A 13,994-nucleotide genomic window follows, 5' to 3' on the forward strand; every position below is an offset into this window, starting at 1 on the left:
GGGGGAGCTCCTTTGAGGATTCTGACCAGTCCCACATGATGATGCTGTGCAGTTGTCTGCATGTGATATCCACCTGTAAGGACTGTTTCAGGATTGTACCGCTATTGTCATGATGTTTATGTCTTCCTCATGATCTGCCTGATCTGTGGTGGGTTAGAAGGCTCTGGAGAGGGCATCAGCCGAGTACAACTCCTTACTATGTTTGCTCGCAATGCTGAGATTGTAGAGTTGCAGTTTTAGCATTGTGTATTGTGGCCGTGCAGGCACAGTATAGAGAGAATCCTTTAAGATTGTTATGAGTGGCTGATGAAGAGTTTCAATTGTTGCAGATGAACATGAAGTCATGGAATTTCTGACAGGTAAAGTCTACAGTGAGGAGTTCCTACAGTGAAGAGTTCCTACAGTGAGGAGCTACTACAGTGAAGAGTTACTACAGTGAGGAGTTACTACAGTGAAGAGTTACTTCTCCATCTGAGCACAAGGATATTTCAGCTCTGCTTGCCCAAAACTAGAAAATCCTGTCCGAGGTCAACGAACATTTGCATGGTGCATCCCCCGCCTGCTATGATTTCCACAGGGTGGGATGGGAAAATGCACGTGAATGAGTCTCAGTGTCCGAGATGGCCCTTGAAGCAAAAGGGTGGTCTGCCATTCTGGATATAGACTGTGCCAAGTACCTGCTAGGAGGCATCTGCTGATATGAATATGGGTGCTTGAACTTCAAAGTACTGTAACACTGGTGGGATTGAGTGTCTGTTTGAGTGTGTTGAAGATCGCTGTATGGCGCTCCTGCCAACACCATTCAACATCCTGATGGAGAACTTGACAAAGTGGTGGCACAGTGCTGCCTTAGGGTTCAATTCTGGCCTTGGGTGACTGTCGGTGTGGAATTTGCACATTGTCCCCGTGACTATGTGGATTTCTTCTGGGTGCCACTGTTTCCTCCCACACTCCAAAGATGTGCAGGTTAGGTGGATTGGAAATACTAAATTGTCCCTTAGCGTCAGGGGGATTAGCAGGGTAAATACGTGGGGTTACAGGGATAGGGCCTGGGTGGGATTGATAATGATCCAGGTTCAATGGGCCGAATGGCCTCTTTTTAAAAAAATTCAATCGTGGTTCATGGGCAGTTTTTGCCCATCCCTGGTTGCCCTTGAGAAGGTGGTGGCGAGCTGCCTTCTTGAATCGCTATAGTCCATGTTCTGTGGGTTGACCCACAATGCCGTTAGGGAATTCCAGGATTTTGACCAACTGACTGCAAAGGAATGGCAATATATTTCCAACTCAGGTTGGTGAGTGGCTTGGAGGAGAGCTTGCAAGTGGTGGTGCCCTTGTCCTTCCAGATGGAAGTGGTCGTGGAATGTGCTGTCTAAGGATCTTTGGTGAATTGCTGCAGTGCATCTTGGAGGGAGTGGATGTTAGTGGATGTGGTGCCAATCAAGCGGGCTGCTTTGTCCTGGATGGTGTCAAGCTTCTGGAGTGTTGTTGGTGCTGCACCCATCCAGGCAAGTGGGGAGCATTCCATTACACTCTGACTTGTGCCTTATGGATAGTGGGTAGGCTTTGGGGAGTCAGGAGGTGAGTTACTCGCCGCAGTATTCCTAGCCTCTGCAGTGAGGAGTTACTACAGTGAGGCATCCTACAGTGAGGAGTTACTACAGTGACGAGTTAACTGCAGTGAGGAGTTACTTCTCCATCTGAGCACAAGGAATTTTTCAGCCGTGCTTGCCCAAAACTAGGAAGTCCTGTCCGAGGTCAATGAACATTTGCATGGTGCATCTCCCGCCTGCTATGATTCCCATGGGGTGGGATGGGAAAATGCACGTGAATGAGTCTCAGTGTCAGAAATGGCCCTTGAAGCAAAGGGCTGGTCTGCCATTCTGGATCTGGACTGTACCAAGTACCTGCTAGGAGGCATCTGCTGATATGAGTGTGCTCTTGTAGCCACTGTGTTTACAAGGTGAATGCAGTTGAGTTTCTGGTCAATGGTAACCTCAAAGATGTTGACAGTGGGGGAATTCAGCGATTATAACACCAAGGGGCAGTGTGTCTTGTTGGTAATGGCCATTGCCTGGCATTTTTGTGGCGCAAATGTGTTGTCAGCTCAAGCTTGGATATTGTCCACATCTTGCTGCATTTGAACATGGACTACTTCAGTATCTGAGGAGTTGCAAATGGTGCTGAAATTGTGCAATTATTGGTAAACATCCCCACTTCTGACTTTATGACAGAGGGAAAGTCACTGATGAAGCAGCTGAAGATTGTTGGGCCTAGGGCACTACCCCGAGGGACTCCTGCAGAGATGTCCTGGAGCCGAGGTGACTGACCCTCCAGAACCACACCATCTTCCTATGTACCAGGTATGACCCCAACCAGCGGAGTGTTTGCCTCCTGATATCACTGATTCCAGTTTTGCTAGGGCTCCTTGATGCCACAATTGGTCGAATGCAGCATTGATGTCAAGGGCTGTCACTCTCACCTCACTTCAGGATTACAGCTTTTTTGTCCATGATTAAACAAAGGCTGTAAACAGGTCAGAATCTGAGTGACCCTGGTGAAACACAAACTGTGTGTCACTGAGCAGGTGCTGCTTGATAGCACTGTTGACCACTTCCACCACTTTACTGATGATTGAGAGTAGACCGATTGGGTGGTAACTGGTCAGGTTGGATTTGTCCTGCTTTTTGTGTACAGGACATACCGGGCAATTTTCAGGCAGATGCCAGTGTTGTAACTGCACTGGAAGAGCTTGGCTAGGGAGGCAGCAAGTCTGGAGTACAAATTTTCAGTACTATTGCCGGAATGTTATCAGGGTCCATTGCCTTTGCAGTATCCAGTGCCTCCAACTGTTTCTTGATATATGTGGAGTAAATCAAATTGGCTGGGGGCTGGCGTCCGAGATGCTGGGGACCACTGGAGGAGGCCGAAATAGATCACCTACTCGGCACTTCAGGCTGAAGGTTGCTGCGAATGCTTCAGTCTTATCTTTTGCACTGATGTGCTGGGCTCCTCCATCATTTAGGATGGGGATTTTTGTGGAGTTTCTTCCTCCAATGAGTTGTTTAGTTGTCCACTACCATTCACGACTGGATGTGGCAGGACTGCGAAGCTTAGACCTGATCCGTTGGTTGCGGGATCGCTTAGCTCTATCACTTGCTGTTTTTGCTGCTTGGCGTGTAAATAGTCCTGTTTTGTAACTACACCAGGTTGACACCTCATGTTTAGGTATGCCTGGTGCTGCTCCTGGCACGCCCTCCTGCGCTCTCCATTGAATCAGGGTTGATCCCGTCTTGGTGGTAATGGTTGAGTAGGGGATATACCGGGCCATGAGGTTACAGATTGTGCTGGAGTACAATTCTGCTGTTGATGGCCCACAGCACCTCATGAATGCCCAGTCTTGAGTTGCTGGATCTATTCGAAGTCTATCCCATTTAGCATGGTGATAGTGCCACACAACTTCCCAATGTGAAGGCAGGACTTTGTCTCCACAAGGACTGTGCGGTGGTCACTCCTACCGATACTATCATGGACAGATGCACCTGCAGCCAGCAGACTGATGAGGATGAGGTCTAGTACGTTATTTCTTCTTGTTGGGTCCCTCACCACCTACCGCAGACTCAGTCTAGCAGCAATGTCCTTTAGGACCTGACCAGCTCAATCAGTTCTGCAGATGCAGAGCCACTCTTCGTAGTGGACACTGAAATTCCCCCACCCAGAGTACATTTTGCACCCTTGTCACCCTCAGTGCTTCCTCCAAGTGTTGTTGAACATGAAGGAATACTGATTCATCAGCTGAAGGATGGTATATGGTAACCAGTAAGAGATTTCCTTGCTCATGTTTAACCTGAAGCCATGAGACTTCATGGGATCCAGAGTCAATGTTAAGGACTCCCAGGGAAACTCCCTCCCAACTGTATACACTGTGCCACCACCTCTGCTGGGTCTATCCTGCCGGTGGGACAGGACATATCCAGGGATGGTAATGGTGGTGTCAGGGTGTCATCCGTAAGATATGATTCCATGAGAACGACTATGTCAGGCTGTTGCTTGACTAGTCTGTGAGATAGCTCTCCCAATTTTGGCACTAGCCCCCAGATGTTAGTAAGGAGGACTTTGCAGGGTCGACAGGGCTGTTTGTTTTGCCATTGTCTTTTCTGGTGCTCAGGTTGATGCCAGGTGCTCCTTCCGATTTCATTTCTTTGTAGCGATTATTACAACTGAATGGCTTACTAGACCATTTCAGAGGGCAGTTGAGAGTCAACTACTTTCTGTGGCTTTGGAATAACATGTAGGCCAGACCAAGAACATTAGTGAACTAGATGGGTTTTTCCCACAATCGACAAGTCATCAGTAAATTCTTAATTCCAGATATTTTTTACTGAATTCTGATTCCACCATCTGCTGTGGTGGGTTTTGAACGTGTTTCCCCAGAACATTAGCTGAGTTTCTGGATTAATAGTCTCGTGAGAATACCATGAGGCCATCACCTAGTGTACAATTCTGGGCACCACGTTATAGGAAGGATGTGAACATATTGCAGGAAGTGTAGAAGAGGTTTACACGGATGGTTCCAAAAATGAGAAGCTTCAATTATGAGGACAGACTGGAGAAGTTGGGTCTGTTTTCCTTGGAGGGAACGTGGTTGATAGAAAATTTGATAGAGACGTTCAAAATGATGAGGGGCTGGACACAGAAAATTGGGAGAAACTGTTCCCCCTTGTAAAAGGATCAAGAGCAAGGGCATAGATTTAAAGTGAATTGCAAAAGAAGCAAAGATGTGAGAAAAAAGCTTCTTCACACTCCTGGTGATTCAGGTCCGGAATGCACTATCTGGAAGTGTGGTTGAGGCACTTTCAATTGAGGCATTCAAGACTGCTTGAATAGAAACAAAATGCAGAGGTAAGGGTAAAAGGCGGACGAATGGTGCTAAGCTATAATACTCATTTTTACAGCACACATTGGGCCAAATGGCTTCTTTCTTCACCGTAAGAATTCTGTGAAGATTCACTAGATAGATTCATGAGCTGTGGGCTGGTTCATGAGGACAGGTCAAGTAAAGTGGACTTGTGCTCCCTGGTTTTTAGAAGAATGAGAAGCGTTCTCATTGATCCGTATCAAATTCTTAAAGGGTTTAATGGGGTAGATGTTGAGAGGACGTTTTGCCTGGAGTTGAGGACTAGGGTTTAAGAGGGTCACCTATTTAAGATGGACAATTTGGTGGCACAGCAGTTAGCCCTGCTGCCTCAGCGCCAGGGACCCAGGTTCGATTCCCGGCTTGGGTCACTATCTGTGCGGAGTCTGTATAGGTTTCCTCCAGGTGCTCCGGTTTCCTCCCACAGTCCGAAAGACGTGCTGGTTAGGTTCATTGGCCGTGATAAATTCTCCCTCAGTGTACCTGAACAGGCACCAGAGTGTGGTGACTGGTGGATTTTGACAATAACTTCATTAATGTAAGCCTATTTGTGACACTAATAAATAAACTTTAAAAAAAATTTAAGTCAGATGAGGAGAAACTTCTTTAGACGGATGATTGTGACAATTTGGAATTATCTATTCTGGCGAGCTGTGAAATCTATTATTGAGTATATTCAAGAACAAGACTGATAAGATTTTTTTGGATACAGAAGGAATTAAGGGAGATCAGCTCTTGAACAGCAGAGCAGACTTGAGGAGCTTTAAGGCTTATTCCTATTGCTTATGTAATCTTACAGCAAGCTGGGACAGAGCAGTCTTTGCCCTTTGTGAGCAGAGGGGATCTTGATCCCTTTTGTTCTCTCAGCAAAATGAATAGAAATACTGAATTCTTAAAAATGGCAGCTTCTTAATTGGAGTTCCTTGAAATATGGCATGTGGCGTAAATCTGGTCACTTATTCAAAATGGGCAAGAGAGAAACTCCACGATAATGGATGTACCTACTTGGAGAGCAAGACATACAGTGCAGTAATGAATTGATGGCACTGAATGTGATAGGAACTATTTTTTGTCAGATTTTTTAACAATTGAGTGGGCAAGCTAAGGAACCTTGATGTCACAAGCACATGATATTAAATATGGCAGTGGATTAATAGGCTGAACAGAATCCTTCACTTCATACCTGGAAGCAAAAAAACAAAAACAGGGAATCAATACTGAACTTGTATAAGACCATTTTGAGGGTGCAGCTGAAAGCTTTTCAGGCCCCCATTTCAGAAGGGTTTACAAGCAAAACAAGAAATTTGCAGAGCTGGAATGCTATCAGGTACAAGGACTCACATTACTGAAAGAGAGATATTTGAACATTTCCACACTAAAACTGAGAAGGGAAAAGTGAGAACTGAAGGTCTTCAAAAGAGTGAGGACAGAGTGACTACCACGAGCTCCGATAAGAGGTCCTCGACCTGAAACACTGGGGTGAATTTTACCGTCCCACCTGCCACGGGAATCGGAGCGGGCAAAGGACGACCATGCAAAGGTTGATGATCCCAGACGGGATTTTCTGGTTTCAGGGCGAGCGAGGCTGGAAAATTCCACTCATTAAACTCTGTTTTTCTTTCCATGGATGGTGCCTGACCTGCAGAGCTTTTCCAGCATCTTCAGTTTTCCAGCATTGCTGTATTTTGATTTTGTAAATATTGAGAAGTTGTTGCTAGTCAGGAGAAAAAAAACATTTATAGCAAAGAATGCAATTCTGAGAGAACACGCTGGAAAGGAAGATTTAATTTAAAAAAAAATTTGCTTTTGAAATGTTAATTATTCGCAATATCATTAAATGTTAAAAAGCAAAGGTGTTCTTGATGATCTCTGGTCACTATGTGGTTTATTAATCCCGAAATTATGGTATTTCTGTAAAACATGACACGTGATGACTTTGAATTTGCAAAACACCCAGATAGAAAACAGCCAACCACCAAAACACCAAGGCCATAGTGAAGTTGAGTTATGCCTGGAAAGGTTTCCTAACTGGAATTTCAAGATGGTTGGGGCAGGTCACCAGGAGCAGTTTAAAGGGTTGGATTGAAAACCAGTATTGAAGCACATAAGGCTTGTGATTGTAGTGTATGGTATGGTACAACTGAACATAACTCAGTGATGACCAATTGGTTGTACCTCGATCAAAATTAATGTTACTGATATCAGCAACTGACCCACAGCATTTCTGGTCTTACCATATGGTTCACACATAGGTGTCAGTCAATGGTTTGAGCTAAAGAATATAAATACTTTATAGTGCTCTCTCTCCTCGTCCCCACATAAAAGGCAGGGCCACTCAGTTGTACCATACATCAGCCTTGCAATCAGACTGAAGTTGTGTATATTGAGAGATCTCAATTTCCAATATTCAAATGAAGACATTTAGTTCAAAATAACATTGCTATAGGCAGTACAAACAAACTTTGTAGAAAAGTGCATGAAAATTGCAGTAGACATTCCTGTCTGATCCTGACCCGGGATCTTGCTGGAAGTAACTGTTCAGCTGGTCTCTTCCTTCACTTTGGGACTCTGCGGAGTTCGTGGATCAACCAGAGTGCCAGGCTGAGCAGCACGAGGGATCCTGACTGATGTGTGACTGCCAGAGGCGTGGGGACGTAGAGCAGTAGGGTGCTGATTCCCAAAGCAGCCTAAGAGGGGACCAGAAAGACATACTCCTCAATCAGTGATTTCAGGATGCACAGCCACACATAATTACATGTCCTCTCGATTTTCATCCCCATTTTCTATTTTTTCTGCATCAAATGAGTTCTGCTTAAAGGGTATGATAGCTCACACCCGCTTAGAGTCGCAACTGTAGATCACTGAATAACAGGAGTGGAAATTCTTGCCAATGTTTCTTTGAATCTACAGGGGCTGAGACCAAGTGAAAAAGAGTCATGAGCAAAGCGCAGGAGTGGAACCCCCCTGCTCCCAATAGCCTGGTTCCATAACAGGCAGGCCACTATCTACAGTCATATAAAATATAATTGGTTTGATTAGTAAGTTTGCAGATGACACAAAGATTGGTGAAATTGCAGATAGTGATGAGGGTCATCAGAGAATGCAGCAAAGCATAGATCGGTTGTGGACTTGGGCAGAGAGATGGCAGATAGAGGTTAATCTGGACAAATGTGAGATAATGCATTTTGGAAAGTGTAATACAGATAGGAAATATACAGTAAATGGCAGAATCCTTAAGAATATTAATGGGTATAGGTTTCTGAGTGTACAGGTTCATCGGTCACTGAAAGTGGTAATGCAGGTGGTGGTTAAGAAGGCATATGGCATGCTTGCCTTCATCGGCCAGGGCACTGAGTTTAAAAATTGGAAGTCACGTTGCAGCTTTACAGAACCTTAGGCCGTACTTGGAATATGGTGTTCAATTCTGGTCACCATACTACCAGAAGGCTTTGGAGAGGATACAGAAAAGATTTACCAGAATGTTGCCTGGTATGGAGGGCATTAATATGAGAAGTTGGAGAAACTTGGTTTGTTCTCATTGGAATAACGGAGGTTGAGGGGCAATCTGATAGGAGTCTACAAGATTATGAGTGACATGAACAGAGTGGGTAGTCAGAAGCTTTTTCCCAGGGTGGAAGAGTCAATTATTAGGGGGCACAGGTTTAAATTGTGAGGGGCAAGGTTCAAAGGAGATGTACAAGGCAACTTTTTTTTTAACATAGAAGGTGGTATGTGCCTGGAACTCGCTGCCAGGGAAGGTAGTGGAAGCAGATATGGTAATGACTTTTAAGGGGCGTCTTGACCAATAATTGAATAGGATGGGAATAGAGGGATATGGTCCTCGGAAGGGTAGGGGGTTTAGTTCAGTTGGGAGGCATAGTCAGTGCAGGCTTGGAGGGCCGAAGGGCCTGTTTCTGTGCTGTAATTTTCTTTATTCATTCTAGAAACTGCACAGGGAATTGCTTTAAGCGTCACATGCTAGAATGTGGTGACCTACCACAACTATTGCTCTCCACACTCCAACAATGAGTTTGTTAATGGTAATAATAATACGGAAATTGTGGGTGGAATTTTCCCATCCCGCCCGCCAGGGGAATCATAGCAGGCAGACACGGACCAAGTAAAGGTCTGTTGACTCCGAGTGGGATTTTCCAGTCTTGGGGTGAGCACGGCCAGTAGATTCTGCCCTGTGAGTTCAAATCCCACTGTGGAAACCATAAATTTTAATTTTTTTTAAAAATGCGGTTGATTAAAAAGCTGGTCTTCTCTATGAAGACAGCAGGTCATTGTTAAATGATTAAGTAGCTCACTACTCCCCTTTAGGGCAGTAAACCTGCTGTTTATACTCAGTCTAGCCAATGAATCCAGATAATTGGCCCCTGATGTAGCCTAGTGAGTAAGCCTAGTTGTAACAAGCAAGTCAATTAGGGATGGGCATTAAAGCCAGCCTTGCCAGCGAAGAAGAATTTATTTTTAAAAAGTTAATGCATAGGCATCCTGCGGGAAAGCGCGTAGAGAACGATCACTTTTCACCTTACCTGCATGTAAACCATGGCGAGCAGGGATGATATTGCTATCTTAGTTCTCCGGGGCATAGGCATCCTGCGGGAAAGTGCGTAGAGAACGGTCACTGCCGTTACTGAGGCAATACCCTGGCAAGACACATGGGTAAATACAACGTTAGGAAAGGGACAGTCATAAGTGGAAGAATTGTCTGTCAGTAAAACCAGTGACTCAACAAACCAAAAATTCTATAGCAAATTATTTCAGACCAGGTTAAAAACCTGAAATTTAAACAGTGCAGGAGTATGTAGAAATCAGTTATAATATTCCAACACAAAACAAAGCACACTTCTAAACAAGGTTCCCAAAGATCACCGGCTTTCTCAGCACTCATTAGGGTGAGCTTGTGAGAATGGGATGCAGCTTGAGATATAGCTTGTGCTTTACCCAAAAACCTGCAGCAGTTAGCAAACGTAGAAGTTCCAAAAGGCTTTCATACCAAAAAGTATGACTATGTATCATTTATTAAGATGAAGACCAGGAACTCCAAGGTGTTTTGTGAAGTTAGCCTAGACCTGAAGTTTTATATTTGATTTTGGTATTAGGGTGAGCGTAAGGTGTTTTACTCCAGGTATGATTCAAGTGGCCCACTAGGAAGTGTTTATCAAAAAAATTTACTTAAGAACACAGTTAAAATATAACAAGAAGAATGAGCATAACTTTAACCAATTGCAAGATTTAAACATGACACATTGCAAGTCTTAAACAGCTAGCTATCTCTGTTGTTCCAATTTAAAGAAATATTCCACAGACATACACCCTTCTTCAGAATTAGTTAGCACAAACACAAGTATGCTCACATGATGCTGGATTTCCAGCTTTTTTACCATTTCTGGACTGAAATCCCAATAGCAGTTTCTTAGAAAGATATATCCTTAAAACAGCAAAACTTCAGAAAGATAAACTTAGTGTCTGGCAGCTCCCAGTCTCTGGGGGTGGAGAGAGAGAGAGAGAGAGAGAGAATGCTCTCAAAAGGTGCATCTGAAACAACAATACTTAGACAGCAAAATCTCCAACTCCAGAGAGGGGGAAAAAACACTGCTGTCCCTTTCAGCTCCAAGCAGCTTCTGAAAAGCAAAATTAAAACTGCATTTCTCTGTGAAAACACAGCTGTCCCTAATCACATGATCTGACCTGTCAATCGCTCTCAAACAAGCTCTACTCTGCCATCCCAGGGGAACACTAAAATAATGAACACTGCATTAGTTCAGATTAAAACCAACATGATGTTAATTAAACTGCCTCAGTAACACTGAATAACACTGGCTGCAGACAACACGGCACTGACACATCCCAGGGACTGCTAAAACATCCTGCGGAGAAGCATGATTAAGGTACGTTTCCTGAAGGCATAATATCATCACACATTTCACTTTCATGATGTGCGCCAGTGGCAAAATACTTGTTTAGGGCATTATGTTTTTTTAAATAGTTAGAGCTTTTATGATTTTGAACATTCTCCTTGGGAGTGTTTGATAATTATGCACCTTTTAGATGAAACAGAGATGCCCATCATTTCCATCCAGCCTGCATATATTGCAAGTGTCATGGTCAAGATGTGATGTTACTTTATAAAGTCAATTTTTCTGCTTTTCAAAATGGACAATTGCAGTGCTGGCAAGATACCTTCCAGGTTAAAGTCCAACAGGTTTCTTTGGTTGAGCTTTAACCTGTTTGGATTTTATCCTGTTGGGACTTTAACCTGGTCTTGTGAGACTTCTTATCGTGCTTATCCTAGCCAACGCCGGCATCTCCACATCAAAGATGCCTTCCAGCAGTTTCATAGTTAACAAACACCTCAAACATTTAGAATGTTGCAGTCCTTGCACTGCAATTACATTCCAGCCCAGTGAACGCAATGGCCCAGCAGACAAGTCTGTCTGTTCCAGCCAATTTCAAACAAAAACAACCCTTCACACGGTTAATCACCTAAGCACTGTGATGTTGCAAAGGATTGGGTAACAATACAGGTGGGGCTCCGAGACATAACATAGCTTCCCAGAAGTCCAAGTCAATCTACAAACAACTTATTAATTAATCAACATGAAGGCATGTAGCCAAGTCCATAGTCAGGAAAACAGAAAAGGTTCTAGTTACTGAGGTGGTTCTTATTGAGTTTAGTCAAATTCCAAGCTAGGTTTGTTGTCCACAAGGCACACAGTGAATTTGCACAAAGCTGGTAATGAACACAAGTCCAACACCTTTTTAGCTTTCACCCTCAGGCTGTCTGTTGTAGAAAGACTCAGCACTCTAGGCTGCACATCTGATCCTTTCTTGCACTGATTCCTTATCAATCTGTGGCCATCTTGGCAGACAGGGCTGTACTCAACAACCATGTTGAATGAGGGGTGGATATGATCTAGAAAATGGAGGGGCGAATGTCAGAAATACCACCCTTCAGCATCCAGCCCTTAGTTACATCACAGCATTAACGGTTCTTACACAATGGTTTCAATCAGACGGCCTCATTCAACAACATGAAACCAGTGGCTCCAAGAACAAAATTAACCCCAACTCCAAGTAAACACCTCAAGATTTCAGCCAACGGAATATACCTCCTTGGTCCAACATTGAGGTGTGGTATGTCAAATGACCTCTCCTAACTGCAACTGTTTCTGAAACTGAACTCAGGCAGTTACTGTTTTGATCTCCAGGAGAACAGAACTCCAGGCAACAGGCTGTGCTGTCTACCATCAAGCCAGTGGCAACAGAAAAAACTCCAGATCTCATCCACAATTGCAGGAACCTTGGAACTTATACTTTCAGACTAACTCAAACTGCGTGCCTTCTCCTGTCGTTGATATCCTGCTGTGGAAAAACTGATCAGCCTATAATCAGTCAACCTCCCACTGGAAGAAACTTTTCATTAGATTTCTGATTGTGGACACACATAAAACTCTAACTTGCATTTTATTGTGGTTATGCCCTGAATCCTCTTCCTTTTTCCTTTATTTCCCCCATTCATTGCTGTGAGTGCAAAAGAGGTGGACGTTATGAAATCCCTCTCGTGCATGTGTGTGTGTGTGTAATAGTTATCGGATCCTTCTTTTTTAAATCTGACCTTGAGTTTGCTGTGCAAATTATTTATAGAGGATTGGAACACCCCAAACTTAAGGATTGGAGCAAATATGTCATCATTTATAAAGAGGGAAATCAGAATAAAAAAGAACCTTTGTTTCTGGGTGAGTAATGAACAGGGTAATCAGGGCAGTTTAAGTTGTCCGTGGCACAAAGCCACATTACAGAGCAACATCAGAAACAAAGGATCAACCTTTATACTGATGAGAGCATGCAAATCAGAAATGTAATTTTTATTTTAAGAAATCTCCCCTTGATTAAAGCCCTAGAGTGTATTATTTGAGCCAATTTTGTCCACAAGAGCTCACTGGACAGAGATCTGGAGCAAGGTCCATGGTGAGCTAGTCTCTTCCACCCTGCCATCAAAGCAAATTGTAGTGCCTTGTACAGTCAGCTGGGCAGGAACAGTTCCAAGAAACCATCTGCAGAGCTGGAGACTGGATGACTTGAGAAGGCATTGCGTCATCTTGTCCTACTGGAATCCAATTTGTTATGTAATTAATTCCAAAATTCCACTGAGTGCGAGTGAATCAGTAATGGAAGAATTTGATGCCAAGCTTTAAAATAATTACCAGGATTCTGTGGTCAAACTGAACCGTGGTTGGGTTCTCAAAGAAGTTACGAAGAGCTGGGGAAAATGCTAAAAGGTCGTCAGGCACCCAGCGCTCTCCCATCTTGGGGAAAGAATTATAGACAAGCCCAGCATCCAGTCCAGCAACAAAGGCACCTGCAGAGAGATTGAGGGGAAAAAACAGTTAATCAGCCAACCATCAGTCAAGTCTTTCTGTAAGGCTTCACACAAGGCTCCCACTTTATTCCATGTTTCACACCCTCAGCATTATTTTCAGAACTAAAGGCATTGACAATGTTAGAAGATCAGAATTTAGTGTCCGTCCCTCATGGCCATTTGGGAAGGTGAAGGCGCTGACACCTCCTTGATAACAGAATGGCTTGCAAAGCCATTTTAGAAGACTGGTGTGGGTCTGGAATCATAGACTGGATATGGGGAGGTGATGGCTCCGGAGTATTACTGCTAGACTATTAATCCAGAAACACAAATCCCGCCACGGCAGCTGGTGAATTTGAATTCAATAAAAAAAATTTGGAATTAAGAATCTACTGATGACCATGAAACCATTGTCAGAAAAACCCATCTGGTTCACTAATGTCCTTTAGGGAAGGAAATCTGCCGTCCTTACCTGGTCTGGCCTATGCGACTACGACTATGCCGACATTGGACTGGGGTAAACACAGTAAGAAGTCTCACAACACCAGGTTAAAGTCCAACAAGTTTATTTGATAGTAAACCCACAAGCTTTCGGAACGCTGTTCCTTTGTCAGGTAAGTGGAAAGTTTGATCAGAGAAAGGCAATATAAAGGCACACACAGTTTACAGGATACTGATTAGAATGCGAGTCTTTACAGCTAATCTGCTATTCAA

General features: G+C 43.8%; 1 protein-coding gene across 1 annotated transcript in view; it reads right to left on the minus strand.

Annotated features, from left to right (window-relative positions):
• Positions 1-6,681: 6,681 nt before the first annotated feature.
• The window catches only part of cox15 (cytochrome c oxidase assembly factor COX15), a 37,547-nt gene continuing 30,234 nt past the window's right edge, over positions 6,682-13,994 (minus strand). The window contains exons 7-9 of the mRNA XM_080205960.1: positions 13,126-13,280; positions 9,451-9,564; positions 6,682-7,599 (exon numbers count right to left, since the gene is read on the minus strand). Coding sequence (XP_080062086.1) covers positions 7,468-7,599; positions 9,451-9,564; positions 13,126-13,280 — 401 coding nt within the window. The 3' untranslated portion in view covers positions 6,682-7,467. The remainder of the gene's footprint in view (positions 7,600-9,450; positions 9,565-13,125; positions 13,281-13,994) is intronic.

The sequence above is a fragment of the Carcharhinus amblyrhynchos genome, chromosome 17 (assembly GCF_965287045.1).
Source record: "Carcharhinus amblyrhynchos chromosome 17, sCarAmb.v2.hapA, whole genome shotgun sequence".
In the NCBI taxonomy this organism is placed as follows: domain Eukaryota; kingdom Metazoa; phylum Chordata; class Chondrichthyes; order Carcharhiniformes; family Carcharhinidae; genus Carcharhinus; species Carcharhinus amblyrhynchos.